Source organism: Oryctolagus cuniculus, chromosome 7, assembly GCF_051225735.1.
Source record: "Oryctolagus cuniculus isolate XC-2025 breed Fujian yellow rabbit chromosome 7, ASM5122573v1, whole genome shotgun sequence".
Taxonomy (NCBI): Eukaryota; Metazoa; Chordata; class Mammalia; order Lagomorpha; family Leporidae; genus Oryctolagus; species Oryctolagus cuniculus.
This window is the reverse complement of record NC_142873.1, coordinates 67,434,004-67,450,814: the sequence shown is the minus strand read 5'-3', so window position 1 is coordinate 67,450,814 and position 16,811 is coordinate 67,434,004. Positions and strand designations below refer to the sequence as shown.

The following is a 16,811-nucleotide window of genomic DNA, read 5'->3' as shown; positions in this document are numbered from 1 at the left end:
CAAATAGTATGAAGAAAAAAAGATGAAAAATTAAAGAAAGCAAAACTGTTCCTTAACAGTCAAGACAAGGGCACCTCAAGTCATCCTTCTCGAAGTGTCAATTTCACTTCTACAGATTCCCTTTTAGGTGCTCTATTAGCATCTAAAGATATGGAGATCATATGGTATTTGTCCCTTTGGGGCTGGCTTAGTTCACTAAGTATAATTTTTTTTCAGAAGATTATTTACTTGAAAGTAAGGGCTACACTGAGAGAGAAGGAGAGGCAGAGAGAGAGAGAGAGAGAGGTCTTCCATCTGCTGGTTCACTCTCCAATTGGCTGCAACTGCTGGAGCTGCACTGATCTGAAGCCAGGAGCCAGGAGTTTCCTCCAGATCTCCCAGATGGGTGCAGGGGCCCAAGGACTTGGGCTATCTTCTACTGCTTTCTGAGGCCATAGCAAGAGCTGGATCAGAAGTGGAGCAGCCAGGACTTGAACTGGTGCCCATATGGGATGCCTGCATTGGAATCAGTGGCTTTACCCACTAGGCAACAGCACTGGCCCCAATAAGTATAATGTTTTCCAGATTCATCCATTTTGTTGCAAATGACTGGATTTCATTTTTTTACCTCTGTATAGTATTCCATACTGTACATACCCTATAATTTCTTTATCCAATCTTCAGTTGATGGGCATTTAGGTTGATTCCATGTCTTGGCTATTTTGAATTGATCTACAATAAACATGGAGGTGCAGGTAGCTCTTTTCTTTACTGAATTCATTTCTTTTGGGTAAATTCCCAGGAGTCAGACGGCTGGGTCATATTGTAAGTCTGTATTCATATTTTTGAGCAATCTCCATACCATCTTCCATAGTGGCTTTACCAGTTTACATTCTCACCAACAGTGGATTAGGGTACCTTTTTCCCCACATCCTTGTCAGCATTTGTCATTTGTTGATTTCTGTATGAAAGCCATTCTAACTGGGGTGAAATAAAACCTCATTGTGGTTTTGATTTGCATTTCCCTTACAGCTAGTGATCCTGAACATTTTTTCGTGTGTCTGGTGGCCATTTGGATTTCGTCTTTTGAGTTCTTGGCCCATCTGTTAAGTGGGTTGTTTGTTTTGTTGTTGTTGAGTTTCTTGATCTCTCTATAGATTCTGGTTATTAATCCTTTGAAAGTTGAATAGTTTGCAAGTAATTTCTCCTGTTGTTTAGATTGCCTCTTAATTTTCTTGTTTCCTTTGCCGTACAGAAACTTCTCAATTTGAAGTAATCCCATTTGTTAATTTTGGCTTTGACTGCCTGTGCCTCTGGTGTCTTTTCCAAGAACTCTGCCTATGCCGTTGTCTTGTAGGTGTTCCCCAGTGTTCTCTAATAATTTGATGGTGTTGGGTCGTAGATTTAGATCTTTTATCAATGTTGAATGTATTTTTGTGTAAGGTATAAGGTTGAACATTTTGCTTAATCCTTCTGCATGTGGAAATCCAATTTTCCCAGCACCATTTGTTGAACAGACTGTCCTTGCTTCAGGGATTCATTTTAGCTCCTTGGTCAAATATAAGTTCATTGTAGATGTTTGGTTGATGTCTGGTGTTTCTATTCTGCCCCATTGTTTGTCCATCTATTTTTGTACCAGTACCAGGCTGTTTTGATTATAACTGCCTTGTAGTATGTCTTGAAATCTGGTATTGTGTTGCCTCCAGTTTTGTTTTAGTTTTATAGGATTGCTTTAGCTATTTGATGTCTCCTGTCCCTCCATGTGAATTTCAGCATCATTTTTTCCAGATCTGAGAAGAATGTCTTTGGTATCTTGATTGGGTATCACATTGAATCTAAATTGTTTTTGGTAGTATGGACATTTTGATAATATTGATTTTTCCAATCTATGAACATGGAAAATTTTTCCATTATTTTGTATCTTATATTTCTTTAATGTTTTATAATTTTCATCATAGAGTTCTTTGACGTACTTGGTTAAATTTATTCCAATGTACTTGATTTTTTTTGTTGCTGTTGTGAATGGGATTAATCTTAGAAGTTCTTTCACCCGTGGCATTGTCTGTGTATACAAAGGCTGTTGATTTTTATGTATTGATTTTGTATCCTGCTACTTTGCCAAACTGTTCTATGAGTTCCAATAGTCTCTTAGTAGAATTCTTTGGATCCCCTAAGTAAAAAATCATGTCATCTGCAAACAGGGATAGTTTGACTTCTTCATTCAAAATTTGTATCCCTTTGACTTCTTTCTCTTGCCTAATGGCTCTGGTTAAACTTCCAGGGCTGTACTGAATAGCTGTGGTGATTGTGGGCATCACTGTCTGGAACCTGATCTCAGTGGAAATGCTTTCAACTCTTCCCCATTCAATAGGATGCTGGCTGTTGGTTTGCCATAATTGCCTTGATAGTTTTGAGGAATATTCGTTCTATACCCAATTTGCTTCGAGTTTTCATCATGAAAGGGTGTAGAATTTTATTGAATGTTTTCTCTGCATCTATTGAGATAATCATATGGTTTTTCTTCAGCAGTTTGTTAATGTGGTGTATCACATTGATTGATTGGCCAAGTTTGAACCATCCCTTCATACCAGCAATAAATCCAACTTGGTCTGGGTAGGTGATCTTTCTGATGTATTCTGGAATTCAATTGGCTAGAATTTTGTTGAGAACTTTTGCATCTGTGTTCATTAGGGAAATTGGTCTGTAATTCTTTCTCTGTTGCACCATTTTCAGGTTTAGGAATTAAGGTGATGCTGGCTTCATAGAATTTGGGAGGATTCCCTCTCAATTGTTTTGAATTACTTGAGAAGAATTGGAGTTAGTTCTTCTTTAAATGTCTGGTAGAATTCAGCAGTGAAAACATCAGTTCCTGTGCTTTTCTTTGTTGGGAGGGCCTTTATTACTGAATCAATATCCATCTTGGTTATGGTTCTGTTTAGGTTTTCTATGTCTTCATAGCTCAATCTAAGTAGGTTGTGTGTGTCCAGGAATCTATCTACTTCTAGGTTTCCTAGTTTGTCATTATACAGCCCTTTGTAGTAATTTCTGATGATTCTTTTTATTTCTGTGGTGTCTGATGTTACTTTTCCTTTTTCATCTCTAATTTTATTGATTTGGGTCTTTTCTCTCCTTTTTTTGGTTAGTTGGGCCAATGGTGTGTCAATTTTGTTTATTTTTTCAAAAAACCAGCTCTTTGTGTTGCGGATCTTTGTATTTTTTTTTGGATTCAATTTTGTTGATTTCTTCACTAATTTTAATTATTTCTTTTCTCCTACTTGTTTTGGGTTTGGTTTGCTGTTTTTCTAGATCCTTGAACTGCATCGATTGCTCATTTATTTGGCACCTTTCCAATTTCTTGATGTAGGCACCTATAGCTATAAACTTTCCTCTAAACACTGCTTTTGTTGTATCCTGTAAGTTTTGATATGTTGTGTTGTCATCTTCATTTGTTTCCAGAAATTTTTTGATTTCTTCTATGACCCACTGTTTATTTTATTTTATTTTTATTTTTTATTTTATTTTTTGACAGACAGAGTGGACAGTGAGAGAGAGAGACAGAGAGAAAGGTCTTCCTTTGCCGTTGGTTCATCCTCTAATGGCCGCCACGGCCGGCGCACCACGCTGATCCGAAGGCAGGAGCCAGGTGCTGATCCTGGTCTCCCATGGGGTGCATGGCCCAAGCACTTGGGCCATCCTCCACTGCACTCCCGGGCCACAGCAGAGAGCTGGCCTGGAAGAGGGGCAACCGGGACAGAATCCGGCGCCCCGACCGGTACTAGAATTCGGTGTCGGCGCCGCAGGCAGAGGATTAGTCTAGTGAGCCGCGGCGCCGGCTTATGACCCACAGTTAATTTAGAAACATGTTGTTCAGTCTCCATGTGTTTGCATATGTTCTTCTAGAGATTCCTGAGTTGATGATTTGCAGCTTCATTTACTGTGTTCAGAGAAGGTACATGGTATGGTTTTGATTTTTTTGAATTTGCTGAAACTTGCTTTATGGGCTACTATGTTGTCCTAGAGAAAGTTCCGTGCACTGCTGGGAAGAATGTGTGTTCTGCAACTTTAGGATGAAAAGTTCTATAGATATCTGTTAGGTCCATGTTGCCGATTAAATCTGCCGTTTCCTTGTTGTTTTCTGTCTGGTTGAAAAGTCCATTGCTGAAAGTGGAGTATTGAAGACCCCCATTACAATTGTATTGGAGTCTAAGTCTCCCTTTAAATCCCTTAGCATTTCTTTGAAATAGCCAGGATCCCTGTAATTAGGTGCATATATGTTTATAGTAGTTATATGTTCCTGTTGAATTAATCCCTTAATCATTACATAGTACCCTTTTTTTTTAATTTTTTTTTTTTTTTTTGACAGCAGAGTGGACAGTGAGAGAGAGAGACAGAGAGAAAGGTCTTCCTTTGCCATTGGTTCACCCTCCAATGGCCGCCGCGGCCGGTGCGCTGCGGCCGGTGCACCATGCTGATCCGAAGGCAGGAGCCAGGTGCTTCTCCTGGTCTCCCATGGGGTGCAGGGCCCAAGTACTTGGGCCATCCTCCTCTGCACTTCCCTGGCCACAGCAGAGAGCTGGCCTGGAAGAGGGGCAACCGGGACAGAATCCGGCGCCCTGACCGGGACTAGAACCCCGTGTGCTGGCGCCTCAAGGCGGAGGATTAGCCTAGTGAGCCACAGCTCTGGCCAATTTTTTTTTTTTTTTTTTTTTTTTTTTTTTTTTTTTTGACAGGCAGAGTTAGACAGTGAGAGAGACACAGAGAGAAAGGTCTTCCTTTTTCTGTTGGTCCACCACCAAGTGGCCGCCGTGTTGCGGCCAGCGCGCTGCACCTATCCGAAGCCAGGAGCCAGGTGCTTCCTCCTGGTCTCTCATGCAGGTGCTGGGCCCAAGGGCCTGGGCCATCCTCCACTGCACTCCCGGGCCACAGCAGAGAGCTGGCCTGGAAGAGGAGCAACCAGGATAGAATCCGGCACCCTGAGCGGGACTAGAATCCGATGTGCCTCCGCTGCATGCAGAGGATTAGCCTAGTGAGTCGTGGTGTCGGCCAGTAGTGCCCTTCTTTGTCTCTTAATGTTTTCGTGTTAAAGTCTATTTGTCTATTTTGTCTGATATTAGGATGGCTACACCAGCTCTTTTTCTTTTTCTTTTTTTTTTTTTATTTTTTTTTTGGACATGGAGTATCTTTTTCCATCCTTTCACTTTCAGTCTGCGTGTATCTTTGTTGGTGATTTGTCTTTGTTTTAGGCAGCAAAGAGATGGTCTTTGTTTTTTTAATCCATTCTGCCAGTCTGTGTCTTTTAACTAGAGAGTTTTGGACTGTTGATGAGTAATGACTTTGCCCTGCCATTTTTCCAAAAATAGTCCTATTTTTTAACTTTGAATTTCCTTTGAACTTTTACTGAGAGATTTTTTTTTCTTTACCTTCTTTTGTAGTGATGACCATGTTTCTGTATGCAACACATCCTTAAGCATTCTTTGTAGGGCTGGATGGGTGGTGACAAATTCTTTCAACTTCTGTTTGTTATATAAGGCCTTAGTTTGACCTTCATTTATAAATGAGAGCTTTGCATGGTATAGTATTCTGGGTTGACAGTTTTTTCTCTTAAGAGTTGGACTATATCTCTCCATTCCCTCCTAGCTTATAGGGTTTCTGATGAGAAGTCTGCCATGAGTCTAATTGGGGATCCTCTGAGAGTAATCTGGTGTTTCTTTCCTGCACATTTTAGAATCTTCTCTTTATGTTTTACTGTGGAGTTTGATTACAATGTGTTGTGGCGAAGATCTTTTGTGGTCATGTGTATTAGGACTTCTATGTGCTTCCTGTAACTTGGATGTCCCTTTCTTTCTCCAACTTTGGGAAGTTTTCTGTTATTTCACTAAAAGGGACTTCTAATCCTTCCTTTCTTTCCACGCCTTCAGAAACTCCTAGAACTTGTATGTTGGGTCATTTTATAGTATCCTGCAGATTACCAACAGTGTTTTTTAGATTTCTAATTTCCTCTTCTTGTCTTTGGTTTGACTGTATACTTTGTGTGCTTTGTCTTTTAACTCCAATATTCTTTCTTCTGCTTTACCAATTCTGTTGTTAAGGCTCTCCACTGCAGTTTTTATTTCATTTTGATTTCTCTTTAAGATCTAATTTCTGGCCTGCGCCGCGGCTCACTAGGCTAATCCTCCGCCTAGCGGCGCCGGCACACCGGGTTCTAGTCCCGGTCGGGGCGCCGGATTCTGTCCCGGTTGCCCCTCTTCCAGGCCAGCCCTCTGCTGTGGCCAGGGAGTGCAGTGGAGGATGGCCCAGGTGCTTGGGCCCTGCACCCCATGGGAGACCAGGAAAAGCACCTGGCTCCTGGCTCCTGGCTCCTGCCATCGGATCAGCGCGGTGCGCCGGCCGCAGCGCGCCGGCCGCGGCGGCCATTGGAGGGTGAACCAACGGCAAAGGAAGACCTTTCTCTCTGTCTCTCTCTCTCTCACTGTCCACTCTGCCTGTCAAAAAAAAAAAAAAAAAAAAAAAAAATCTAATTTCATGGGAGAAATTTTATTTGATGTCCTGTATCAATTTGAGTAGTTCTTGCATTTGCTTCTGGTTACTTCTGTGTAGTCTTATGATCAATTTTTCAGTTCCATTTTTTCCATCTTCAAAATATAGTATTGAAGTTCTGTGTTTTTTTGAGAATGTCATATTGACTTCCTTATTCTTGTTTTTTGAATTGGTACATTGTTGTTTGCATTTGTGGAGGTACTTGGTTTTTTTTTTTTTTGCTGTGGCAGCTTTTATCTTTGTACTATGACTCTATAGATAAATGGAATGTCTGCTTTCAATGAATATCTAGAGGCTTGTAGTGGGTATGGCCAAGGAGCTCTGTTCAGTTCTCCATGGTTAAGGGTGTGCCTAAGTGACACATACCAGGTTTGATAAACAGAGTCACAAGCTCTTGGCTCCCTGTTAGTTCTCCCCACCAGAGTCAGGAGTCTCCACTAAGCTGGTTGCTGGCACAGACACGAATTGGCATAGCTGTTACATATGTCCAAAATGGTGCCTGCTCTTTCATCTTGTTATAGTACACCATTGTAAAGTGACTGGGGAGAGAGAAATGTGTCTATCCCCTCTTTTTTTTTTTTTCTTTCTTTTTTTTTTTTCTTCTTTTTTTTCCTCTAGTTTGGCTGGTACACTGCCCCCACTGAGGTTCCAAGCCTGGTTTCCTCTAGGCTCTTCCTGCAGCTTTTTTCCCAGTGGCTTGGGCTGCTGCAGTCCAGTCTCACCTCACTTTTCAACACTGGTACGTAGGCTCTTGGCTTCTGGAGTCTCGATTTGTGGGTGTCCTATGCCTCCATGTAGGTCCACTGTGTCCCTCTAATTTTGGTAGTTTCTCCCTAATCATCCATGTTTTGTTTTTATCTGTTAAAATTACCTTTTTTTTTCTTACCCCATGATTTTCTCTTTGGAGATACAATTTATATGAAAAATTCATTTATTCCATTGTATAAGTAATCTGATAGAGTTGTACATTTCTACTATAAAGAGTAGATAACAAAAATTTAATATTTTTATTTTATTGTAGACCATGCAGTGTTAGAACTACTGTTTTATCATTGTAGAGTGAAAAGAACCATAAACAATACGTAAATGAATATTCATGTCTGTATTCTAATAAATCTTCATAGAGATAGACACATGATAAATTTTGGCTTCAGCCCCTGTCTCCAAAGCATTGGTTCTCAAACTTGAATATTGTGTAAGAATCCACTGGAGAACTTGGCAAACAGTTTTGTAGGCCCATACCCAGAGTGTCTGGTTTTCCTTTGCATTTGTTATAAAGGTTTTGGATGATGTTAAAGTTGCTAGCCCAGAGAATACAATTTGAAAACCATTGTTTTAATGATCTGCCTAAGAATATATCTACAGGCAAAATATTTTATTTCATTTGTTTATTTTTTAAAGATTTATTTACTTATTTATTTGAAAGTGTTACAGAGAGATGGGGGCAGACAGAGAGAGAAAGTTCTTTCTCGCTGGGTTATTCCCCAGATGGCCACAGTGTCCGAGCTTGCACCAGGCCAGTGCTAGGAGCTAGGAGATAGGAGCTTCATCCTGGTCTCCCGCTTGTTTGGCAGGGCCCCAAACACTTGGACCATCTTCTGCTGCTTTCCTCAGTCCATTAGTAGGCAGATCAGAAGTGGAGCAGTTGGGACACAAACCCTTCCCATGTGGAATAAAGATGTTTCAGGTGGTAGCTTGACCCTTTATGACACAATGCCAGCACTTGGCAGAATATTTTAGATTCTAACTCTGGCAATACATTTTTGTCTTTTAATCAGACTGCATTAAACATGAAAGCTCGTTTTGTGAAAAAAAAAAAAAAAAAAAGTCTGGAATGAGGTTTATAAATGAGATAAAAAATAATATTTGAAGTTAGAATTTCCTTCTTTAAAACTCGTATTTGTTAATTCTGTATTTTTTTTAAAAATTTATTTATTTTATTTGGAAGTCAGAGTTACACAGAGAAGGAGAGGCAGAGAGAGAGAGAGAATCTTCCATTCTGCTGCTCCATTCTGTTCACTCCCCAGATGGCTGCAACAACTAGAGCTCCGCTGATCCACAGCCAGGAGCCAGGAGCTTCCTCTGGTCCTCCCACATGGGTGCAGGGGTCCAAGGACTTGAGCCGTATTCTGCTGCTTTGCCAGGCCATAGCAGAGAGCTGGATCAGAAGTGGGGCAGCTGGGACTTGAACTGGTGACCATATGGGTTGTCAGTACCGCAGGTGGCGGTTTTACCCACTGTGCCACAGCACCAGCCCCTTGTTAATCCTAAAGGAAGACTCTCAGTCATTAAACATTAAAGCTCCTTTTGTGGAAAAGAGAGTCTGGAGTGAGGTTTATAAATGAGATAAAAATTAATATTTGAAGTTAGAAGAAAAATTAAAAGGAAATTAGAATAGAAAAAAATGAGATTTTTGAGTGGAGGCTAAAATAGAGAAGTGATAGTTATGCACAGTTGGCACTGTGTTGTAATTCTGCATTTACATTCATTATTGGCAGATACTCTGTTCTCATCAGGATATCAAGATTTCTTTTGCTAGCTATGTAAAATGCTAGGTCTTGTTCTTTTTCTTTTATGCCTATAACAAATACTAATCTGAAAATTTTCTAATTTTCTAAGTGTCTTTTGGATATAATTGTCTAAAAAAGTGTTGAAAATGACTATATTGTAAAATAATAAAACACCATATTGGATTTTAAAAAAATCTGGTTTGTGTTTCTGTCTCAGATTTTATCTGTGCACTTTGGAGAGTCATTGAATGTCTGTAAATATCACTTGTAAAATGATGATTTTGACCAGATGAGCAGTAAGGTCCCTTTCTACACTGCAATTCTGTAATTGTTTATAATTGGTTCCTGTTATCCTTTGTGTTCTTGAATGTATGTTTTGTTTTTTCCTTATAGTCATCTGAACAAAAATGAAACTTTCAAAAAAAATAAACATAAGAAATAAAAAGGAGAATGGTTATATAGTTGCCAGCAATATAATTTTTAAATCATGGAAGTACATTTTTATTAGTTAAAAAATAGATAAAAGCCTACCATCAGACTCACAGTATGTTTGTACACTGTAATATAAAATCCAACTTTAGAAGACCTAATTAATCTTGTAATAAATAGTATAGTCATTTTTACTTTGAAATAGCAAAATTTATGTTCACATTTTTATTCACATCATCATAATTTTATGCCATTCTTTGAATCAAAACTAATTTTTTTCCTTGACTTGTAGGTTTGATATACGGTTAATGAAAGAAGGTCGCATGAAAGGTCAAGCTTTCATTGGACTTCCAAATGAGAAAGCAGCAGCAAAAGCCTTAAAGGAAGCTAATGGATATGTTCTTTTTGGAAAACCCATGGTGGTTGTATCCTTTAAATCAATCTGTTACAGAACTTTAATTTTTAGAAGAAGTGTATAACTGAAACTAAAATCATGTTGTCCTTCTAACATCTAACTGAAATTCTAACTTGGGTAGTTGTACTTAAACATGCCTTAGCTGAGTCATATAACTTTGTTAATTAGATTTTAATTCAATATACAGGAATTTCAACTTTTTTGAGGTTACTAAATTCTAGCCAAGTCTAAATGTTTGATTATTCAGCTCAAAAGTTGATACTTAAAGCTAAGCCTAGAAGAGTACCTGAAGAGAATATCTAGAAATACATTTAGAGTCATTAAACAGTAATTCATTTTAACGTTATTATTCATATTGTGATTTACACAAATACTTTGAAGTGTTTTTTTGTTTGTTTGTTTTTTGTTTTTTGTTGAATGACCGCTCCCATCCCACCTGCTGCTGGTTCTTTCTTCAAATGCCTGCAATGGTTCCAGATAAGCCAGTTTGAAGCTGGGAACCAATAACTCAGTCCAGGTTTCCCTCGTCGGTATCAGGGATCCAACTACTTCAGCCAGCATTGCTGCCTCTTAGGATTCGCATTAGCAGGAAACTGAAATTGGCAGTGGAGCTGGGCCCCAATGCAGGTACTCTAATGTGGGATGCAGGCACCAGGCATTAGGTGCCAAATACTGTACCTCCCCACTCCTTTTAAATTTTTATTCATTTATTTGGGAGGCAGAGAAATGAGAGCATTATTTGCTAGCTCAGTCCCCAAATGCCCACAGATTGGGTTGGGGCCAGGTTGAAGCCTGAAGCCAGAATCCAAGAAGCTAGTACAGGCCTCCCACTTGGGTGGCAGGGATCCAAGTGCTTGAGCCAAAGCTGCTGCCTCCCAGTGTGTACATTAGCTTGAAGCTGAAATCGGGAATAGAGTAGGGACTTGAACCTTGATGCTCTAATATAGAATATGGGCATCTTAACCAGCAGCTTATCCACTACACAAAAAATGTTCACTGCCACTCCTACATGAGAATTTCAATAGCCAGAATGTATTAGTGATTAACCATATTGCTTTTAGTAATTAATGTAATTTGCAAGCCAGAAAGCAGCAGGAGAAAAAAATGTCTAGGTCTAAAAAATAGTGACTCTAAACAAAAGGTTAATTTTTTATTTCTCTTATAAATCATAGACAGCAAATAGTAGACAGTCATGGTAAGTTAAAAAAACAGTGGTACTCATACTATATTAAAAGTGTTTTTGTTTTTTGTTTTTTTATCTTTTTATTTATTAGAGAGATGGAGATATAGAAAGTTTCCTTATGCTGGTTCACTTCCCAAATGCCTGCAGTGGCCTGGGCCAAAGCCAATAGCTAGGAACTCAGTCTAGTCTCACATTTAAGTAAAAAGAGCCAACCTGAGCCATCATCTATTGACTCCCTGGATCTGCATTAGCAGGAAACTAGAGTCAAGAGCAGGGCCAGGAATCAAGCCTAGATACTCTGATATGGAATATGGATGTCTTAATTGTTAAACCAAAGATAGTGCTTGATAATTATTTGGAAAAGATTCTTGTGATGAAACCTTAATATTAAAATATTAGCAGTTTGCTCGATCTGCTAGACCAAAACAAGATTCTAAAGAAGGAAAAAGGAAATGTTAAAAATCAGTAAAGGTAAGTTAAAGATAAAATGTAAAAAAAAAAAAAAAAAAGACTATTTCCAGAATTAAAATTAAAAATAAAAGCCTAATAGCTTAGTAATTTTGATATCTCAAGATTTTTTTAGGATATATCTTGTCTATGCCATTAATTCCCACTGAATTTCAAAATTATAATAAAGTCCATTTGTATATAAAAATTAAGTTTGAAGAATGAATTTTATAACAGGAATGCATCTGTTACTCTTTGTTTTCTTTTCCTGTCTAGAATAAAACATTATTACTTAAACTTTAACATGTATTATAATGGACATTTTTATAAAACACAGATTACTAGTCTCCCTGCACATATGCCCGCAAAAGTTTTTAGTTGAATACATCTTAGATGGAGCCTCAGATGACCAATTGTCCATTTTCCTGTGACTGAGAGATTTGCCAGGGTTCATGGCTTTCAGTGATAAAATGAGCAAGGTAACTGATAAGCCAGGACAAGCTGGTCACCCTTAGTTATACCAAAGAATATGCCTAACTTGAATTCTCTGGTGATAGTGAGGTAACTGGTCCAAGGACCACACTTGGAAAGCTTCTGAGAAAAACACTTAAAGCTAAGCTATCTAGCTGTTAGGATTCTGTAGTACTGAGAATATAAAAACACACTTCATAAAATACGTTTTTGTGAAGTTGAATGTCTTAAATAATTTAATGATTAAAAGTGGCAGAATTAAGCATTTTAAATTCTAAAAGTTTGTGTTGCACTATTTGATTTGAAAATTTTGGAAATGCACCTTTTCAACTTTAAATCTGTCTTTTAAACTGGAGGAACATGAAGTAAGTCTTCAGCTGAGAAAAAAGTCATATAATTAAGAGAAAAGTATGCTTAATGTTTAGTTCCTCCATGAGATGCCTTGAATATTTGTTTTCTGTTATACAGGTGTAGTCAAAAATCTTACTTTAGAGGAAAAATTAAATAATTTCAGTTTTTTATTTAAGAAAATCATTTATTTGTAATCTAATGATGAAAACTAAGAAAAAATTAAACTACATTCTGCTGTTCTTCTTTCGAAGCATTCCTGCGTTAATACTGCTGTAATACTGTCATACAAAGTGTATCCTTTCTTGTGGTATCCTTTTTGGGGCAGTGCTTTTTTTTTTTTTCTCTAGAATTGTTTTGTCCCTCTTCTACCTACCTATTGACCTAGGTTAAGTAATAATTTTTTATACTTTATTCAAATGAAATATTTGAAAAACTATGTAGATTGAACAAGTTTTTTATTTTTCTTAGATTTACTGTTGAATTTCTGATGTCCTTTAGTTTGTATAATTTTTCCAGAGAAAGTTAGTGAATCAGGTCAACTTACTTTGAGAATATGCATTTACTTTAACCATGATCTTGTTTCTTCTATTTGTGTATTGCCTAAATATAATTCAGAAACATCTGCTTTCTAGTTTATGTTAATATTCAGTTTAGGTGCTTTATAGAATTCAGACATAATTTGAAATTTAAAACAACTGAATCTCTACATTAATTCCAAGTGAGAGTATTACATGTCAGTTCTGAAGTTTATTATTGAAATCTCCTTTGACACATACACTAATTAGAAGTATTTTTCTTCTCACCATTTTTTCTAAACAAAAAAAAGAGACAATAAGAAAATTATAACAGAGGGGAAAAGACAATGTTGATTCAAGGTAGCCCCGTTAGAGAAACACTTCTGGTAGGTATATGAAGAAAGAAGTTTCTAAAATGTTAGATGACCAGAATTACCCAGAATAGTGATTCTCAATCTTGGCTGCACATTGGAATGACCTGGAAACTTTAAAAAAATAAAATACTGATTAAAAGAAAAAATATATATTGATGTCTGATTCCCCTTCAGATTTTGACTTAATTGCTTATACTGTAATATGGCTGTTGGCATTTTTCAGATTTTTCATAGTGAATGTAATATGCATCCAAGGTTAAAAATCTACCAAAGAAACGTTTTTCTGCATAAGGATTCCTAGGCTTTATCTTAGAACTAATAAGTCAGAATATCTGGAAATGGAGGTATCTAAGGATCTAGTTTGAGTAATTGTGGGGACTGACCATTTTGAATCCTGTTTTCTTAGAGTGAAATTGTGAGGTACTAATATCAACCTAGCCATCCAGCCTTCTATAAGTATAACAGTAAAGAGTTGGGACCTATATATTTCTTCAGAATTCTTTCGTAAAGTACTATGAAAACTACTCAGAATCCTGTATATAATCATTATTACCATAAGAACTCAGTTTATTAATAATCATTATCACTCTAAGAGTGTATTGAGAGTAGATATTGAAATTGCAATTGTTCATTTTTTCTATAGGCACAATGAAAAATATTTTATTTTTATGGTATAAATAAATTTATATATGACTGTTAATTAAATTTGGATATTTTGACATGATTCACTAATTTTCTAAGTGCAAATGTTTTAGCATTTACTTTTAAACTAGTGAACAGTTAACAGTTACATTTGTGATTATTTTTTTAATTGACTTTTTATGATGTTTTAGGTTCCTTTTGAATTCCGTATCTTTCAAGTGCTTTTCAACTTTGAGAAGAAATTTACCAGTTGGACTATGGAACTGTGCGTAACAAGCTTTGCAAATGTGTTTAAAAATTAAATCTATACGCATTTAAATCAGTTTATTAGAGATATATGTGCTTTAACAAGTTGCCTTATATATAATAAATTATTTTCATTCCAATAAAATGGTGTTTGTAATTTTTTCCTTTCCTTTTATACATATTGAAAAATGTAACTTGATAATTATAAAATTTCTTAGGGTAATTCTATAATGTGAATTTCCTTTTCTGTTTATAAATATTACCATTTTTCATTCTTAACCTGAATGCAATGAATTTATACTGTTTTTGTTCCTTTTTACTTTTAATAATAATCTTACTTATTGTAACTGGTTTAGAAGTACTTTTGTTTAAATGGTTTTGTGAGATTTTTGCTTTTTGTTTATTTTCCTTTTGGTAGTGAGGGATTTGTCTTGTTTCCGGAAATTTGTGTATTGTAATTTAATCTTCCATAAATCTATCCTCTATCAAAGTATTATTTAAGTTTGAAAATATTTCTCATATGAAATTACTATTTCATTAGTGAAATTAATATCAGCTCAATATAAGATTTTTTTTTATCTTCTTGATAACTTTCCTATGAGTATACAATAATAGCTTCAATTTAGAGCTACTGCCTGGGACTCAAGACATGTAAAAATGCTTTCATGAATCAGTTTTTTCCCTTTTACTTAAAAGTGTTGTGAAGTGCAGAGAGTAAGAACATTAAAGAATTAAAGATGATAATTAGAAGCATAAGGAAATGAATCTTGTAACATGCTAATGTTGAGGTATCAAGTAGGTAAGAAACAATTAAGACAGACTGAAGAACAGCTAAAAATCAAATAAAACATCCCAAACAGGAAGGGATGATCAAATATATTAACCTTACTGATGAATCAAAAATAAGCTGTCAAGATTGATCATTGGGTTTGGCAACATTTGAGGCCTTTCCCTTGGCAAGCTTATTTAATGAATGGAAAGAGTGAAAAGTGGTATTCATGAGAATTGTAGAGAGGAATTTAATAAAAATTGAGGACAATTCATTTTCTAGAAACTTTGCTTTCAAGGGGAATAGAGAAATTGATTATAAATGGAAGGTAATACAGTATCAGAAGAATTTTTTTTTTAAAGACTAAAGATATGACAAATTTATATGTTAATAGGACTAGTTCATTAGAGAAAAAAACATCCAGGAATGAGAGAGATTGCTAGAGCCATAGATCTGGTTCACAAATACAAGGTTTCTAAAGTAATCATGAAAATATCATTAATAGCAATATAATGAAAGATGGATAATGTGGATCTGAATGTTTGTAGTTCAGTATCTATCAGAAACATGTAAAGTGTTTTTTCAGTGAAATAGGAAGTGATGGATTGAAGATGAGGGGAAAGTAATCTGAGTAAGGAACTAATTGAGAAAATACAAGTTGAGTTACAGTGACAAATAGTATAATCAATTGTGGGTTGCAGTACAGTTGAAGATGTCTTGGAATTCTTTACTAGAGGTAGAAAATAGAAAATTGGGAGATTGAAATAAAAAGATGGCTGAAATTTGATTATATTGGATAAAATCTAGGATATGAAGATGAGGATAGGCTAGAGGCAGAATGATGGAAAGAATTAAATTCAAGAAATTGACATGGGGGCCGATGCTGTGGCATAGTGGGCAAAGCTGCCACCTGTACTGCCGGCATCCCATATGGATGCTGGTTTGAGTCCCAGCTGCTCCACTTCCAATCCAGCTCTCTGCTATGGCAATAGAAGACCCAAGTCCTTGGGCCCCCACACGTGGGTTAGAGACCCGGAAGCTGATGGCTCCTGTTGGATCAGTGCAGCTCTGGCCATTGCGGCCAACTTGGGATTGAACCACCGGATGAAAGACCTCTCTCTCTCTGTGTGTGTGTGTGTGTGTGTGTGTGTGTAATTCTGACTTTATCAAGTGAATAAATAAATCTTTAAAAAAAAAAGCTTGAGAGTATTGAAAGGATTGTCTAAATGGATTTTGAAATTATAAAGACTTCAGACGGGTAGTATGCCAAAAGGGAAATCAGTTAAGTTACTCCTTAAAGCATGTAGATCTTCCAGATATGCAAGAAATAGTATTTTTAATAACTTAAAACTCAAGTTCCCATCCCAGTTTTGTAACAGGAAATTCATTCTAAATAGTTGACTGAGAAACTGTATACTGTAGTATTTTTAGGAGTATGGGTCTTAAATTCAGACCTTATGTTTATAGCTGGTCTATAGCTTTGTGCAAATTCTTAACCTACTCTGTCTTATTTACTTGGGAATAATATAACATACCTTAAGGCTGTGGATTTGATGAATATAACATACTGAATACAAGTCTGATAGATTGTAACTTCCGAAATGTTGGCTTTTCATTCTGGTTCATAACGGTTTCAGTCCATTTTCTGTTGCTATAACAAAATATCATTTATTTGACTTACAGTTCTGAATGTCCAAAACCATGATGCTGGCCACTGCTCTGTTCTGGTGAGGGCCATGAGATGGATGGCATCACAATGTCAGGAACACATGGCAAGAGGGATTAATCAGATGGTGATACAGGAAGCCAGTGAACAAGGGACCAGTCTTACTTGTGAAACTGGAGTCCCATAAGAACTTAATTTAATCCTTTCTGAGGATAATGACCTCCTCCATGATCGAATCATCTTGAACGAGGCATCACCTCATAAAAATCCCACCACC

At 36.8% G+C, this 16,811-nt stretch overlaps 2 protein-coding genes across 13 annotated transcripts in view; both read left to right on the top strand.

The window, feature by feature from the left end:
* RNPC3 (RNA binding region (RNP1, RRM) containing 3) overlaps window positions 1–14,244 on the top strand; it is a 40,468-nt gene extending 26,224 nt beyond the window's left edge. For 2 of the 11 annotated variants that reach the window (XM_089337022.1, XM_089337021.1), the window contains one exon: window positions 7,135–8,695. In XM_089337022.1, coding sequence (XP_089193148.1) covers window positions 7,135–7,333 — 199 coding nt within the window. In that variant the 3' untranslated portion in view covers window positions 7,334–8,695. Of the gene's footprint in view, window positions 1–7,134; window positions 8,696–9,747; window positions 9,881–11,452; window positions 11,525–12,439 lie in introns of those variants that run through there. The other 9 variants (XR_011390129.2, XR_016237132.1, XR_016237133.1 and 6 more) reach the window with 9 other exon arrangements.
* Window positions 13,163–16,811, top strand: part of LOC100343733 (pancreatic alpha-amylase) — a 50,310-nt gene continuing 46,661 nt past the window's right edge. Inside the window, exons 1-2 of one of the 2 annotated variants that reach the window (XM_002715825.6) lie at window positions 13,163–13,223; window positions 14,045–14,118. The gene's annotated coding sequence lies outside the window, so the exon portion shown is untranslated. Of the gene's footprint in view, window positions 13,224–13,984; window positions 14,119–16,811 lie in introns of those variants that run through there. The other variant, XM_070076934.2, reaches the window with a different exon arrangement.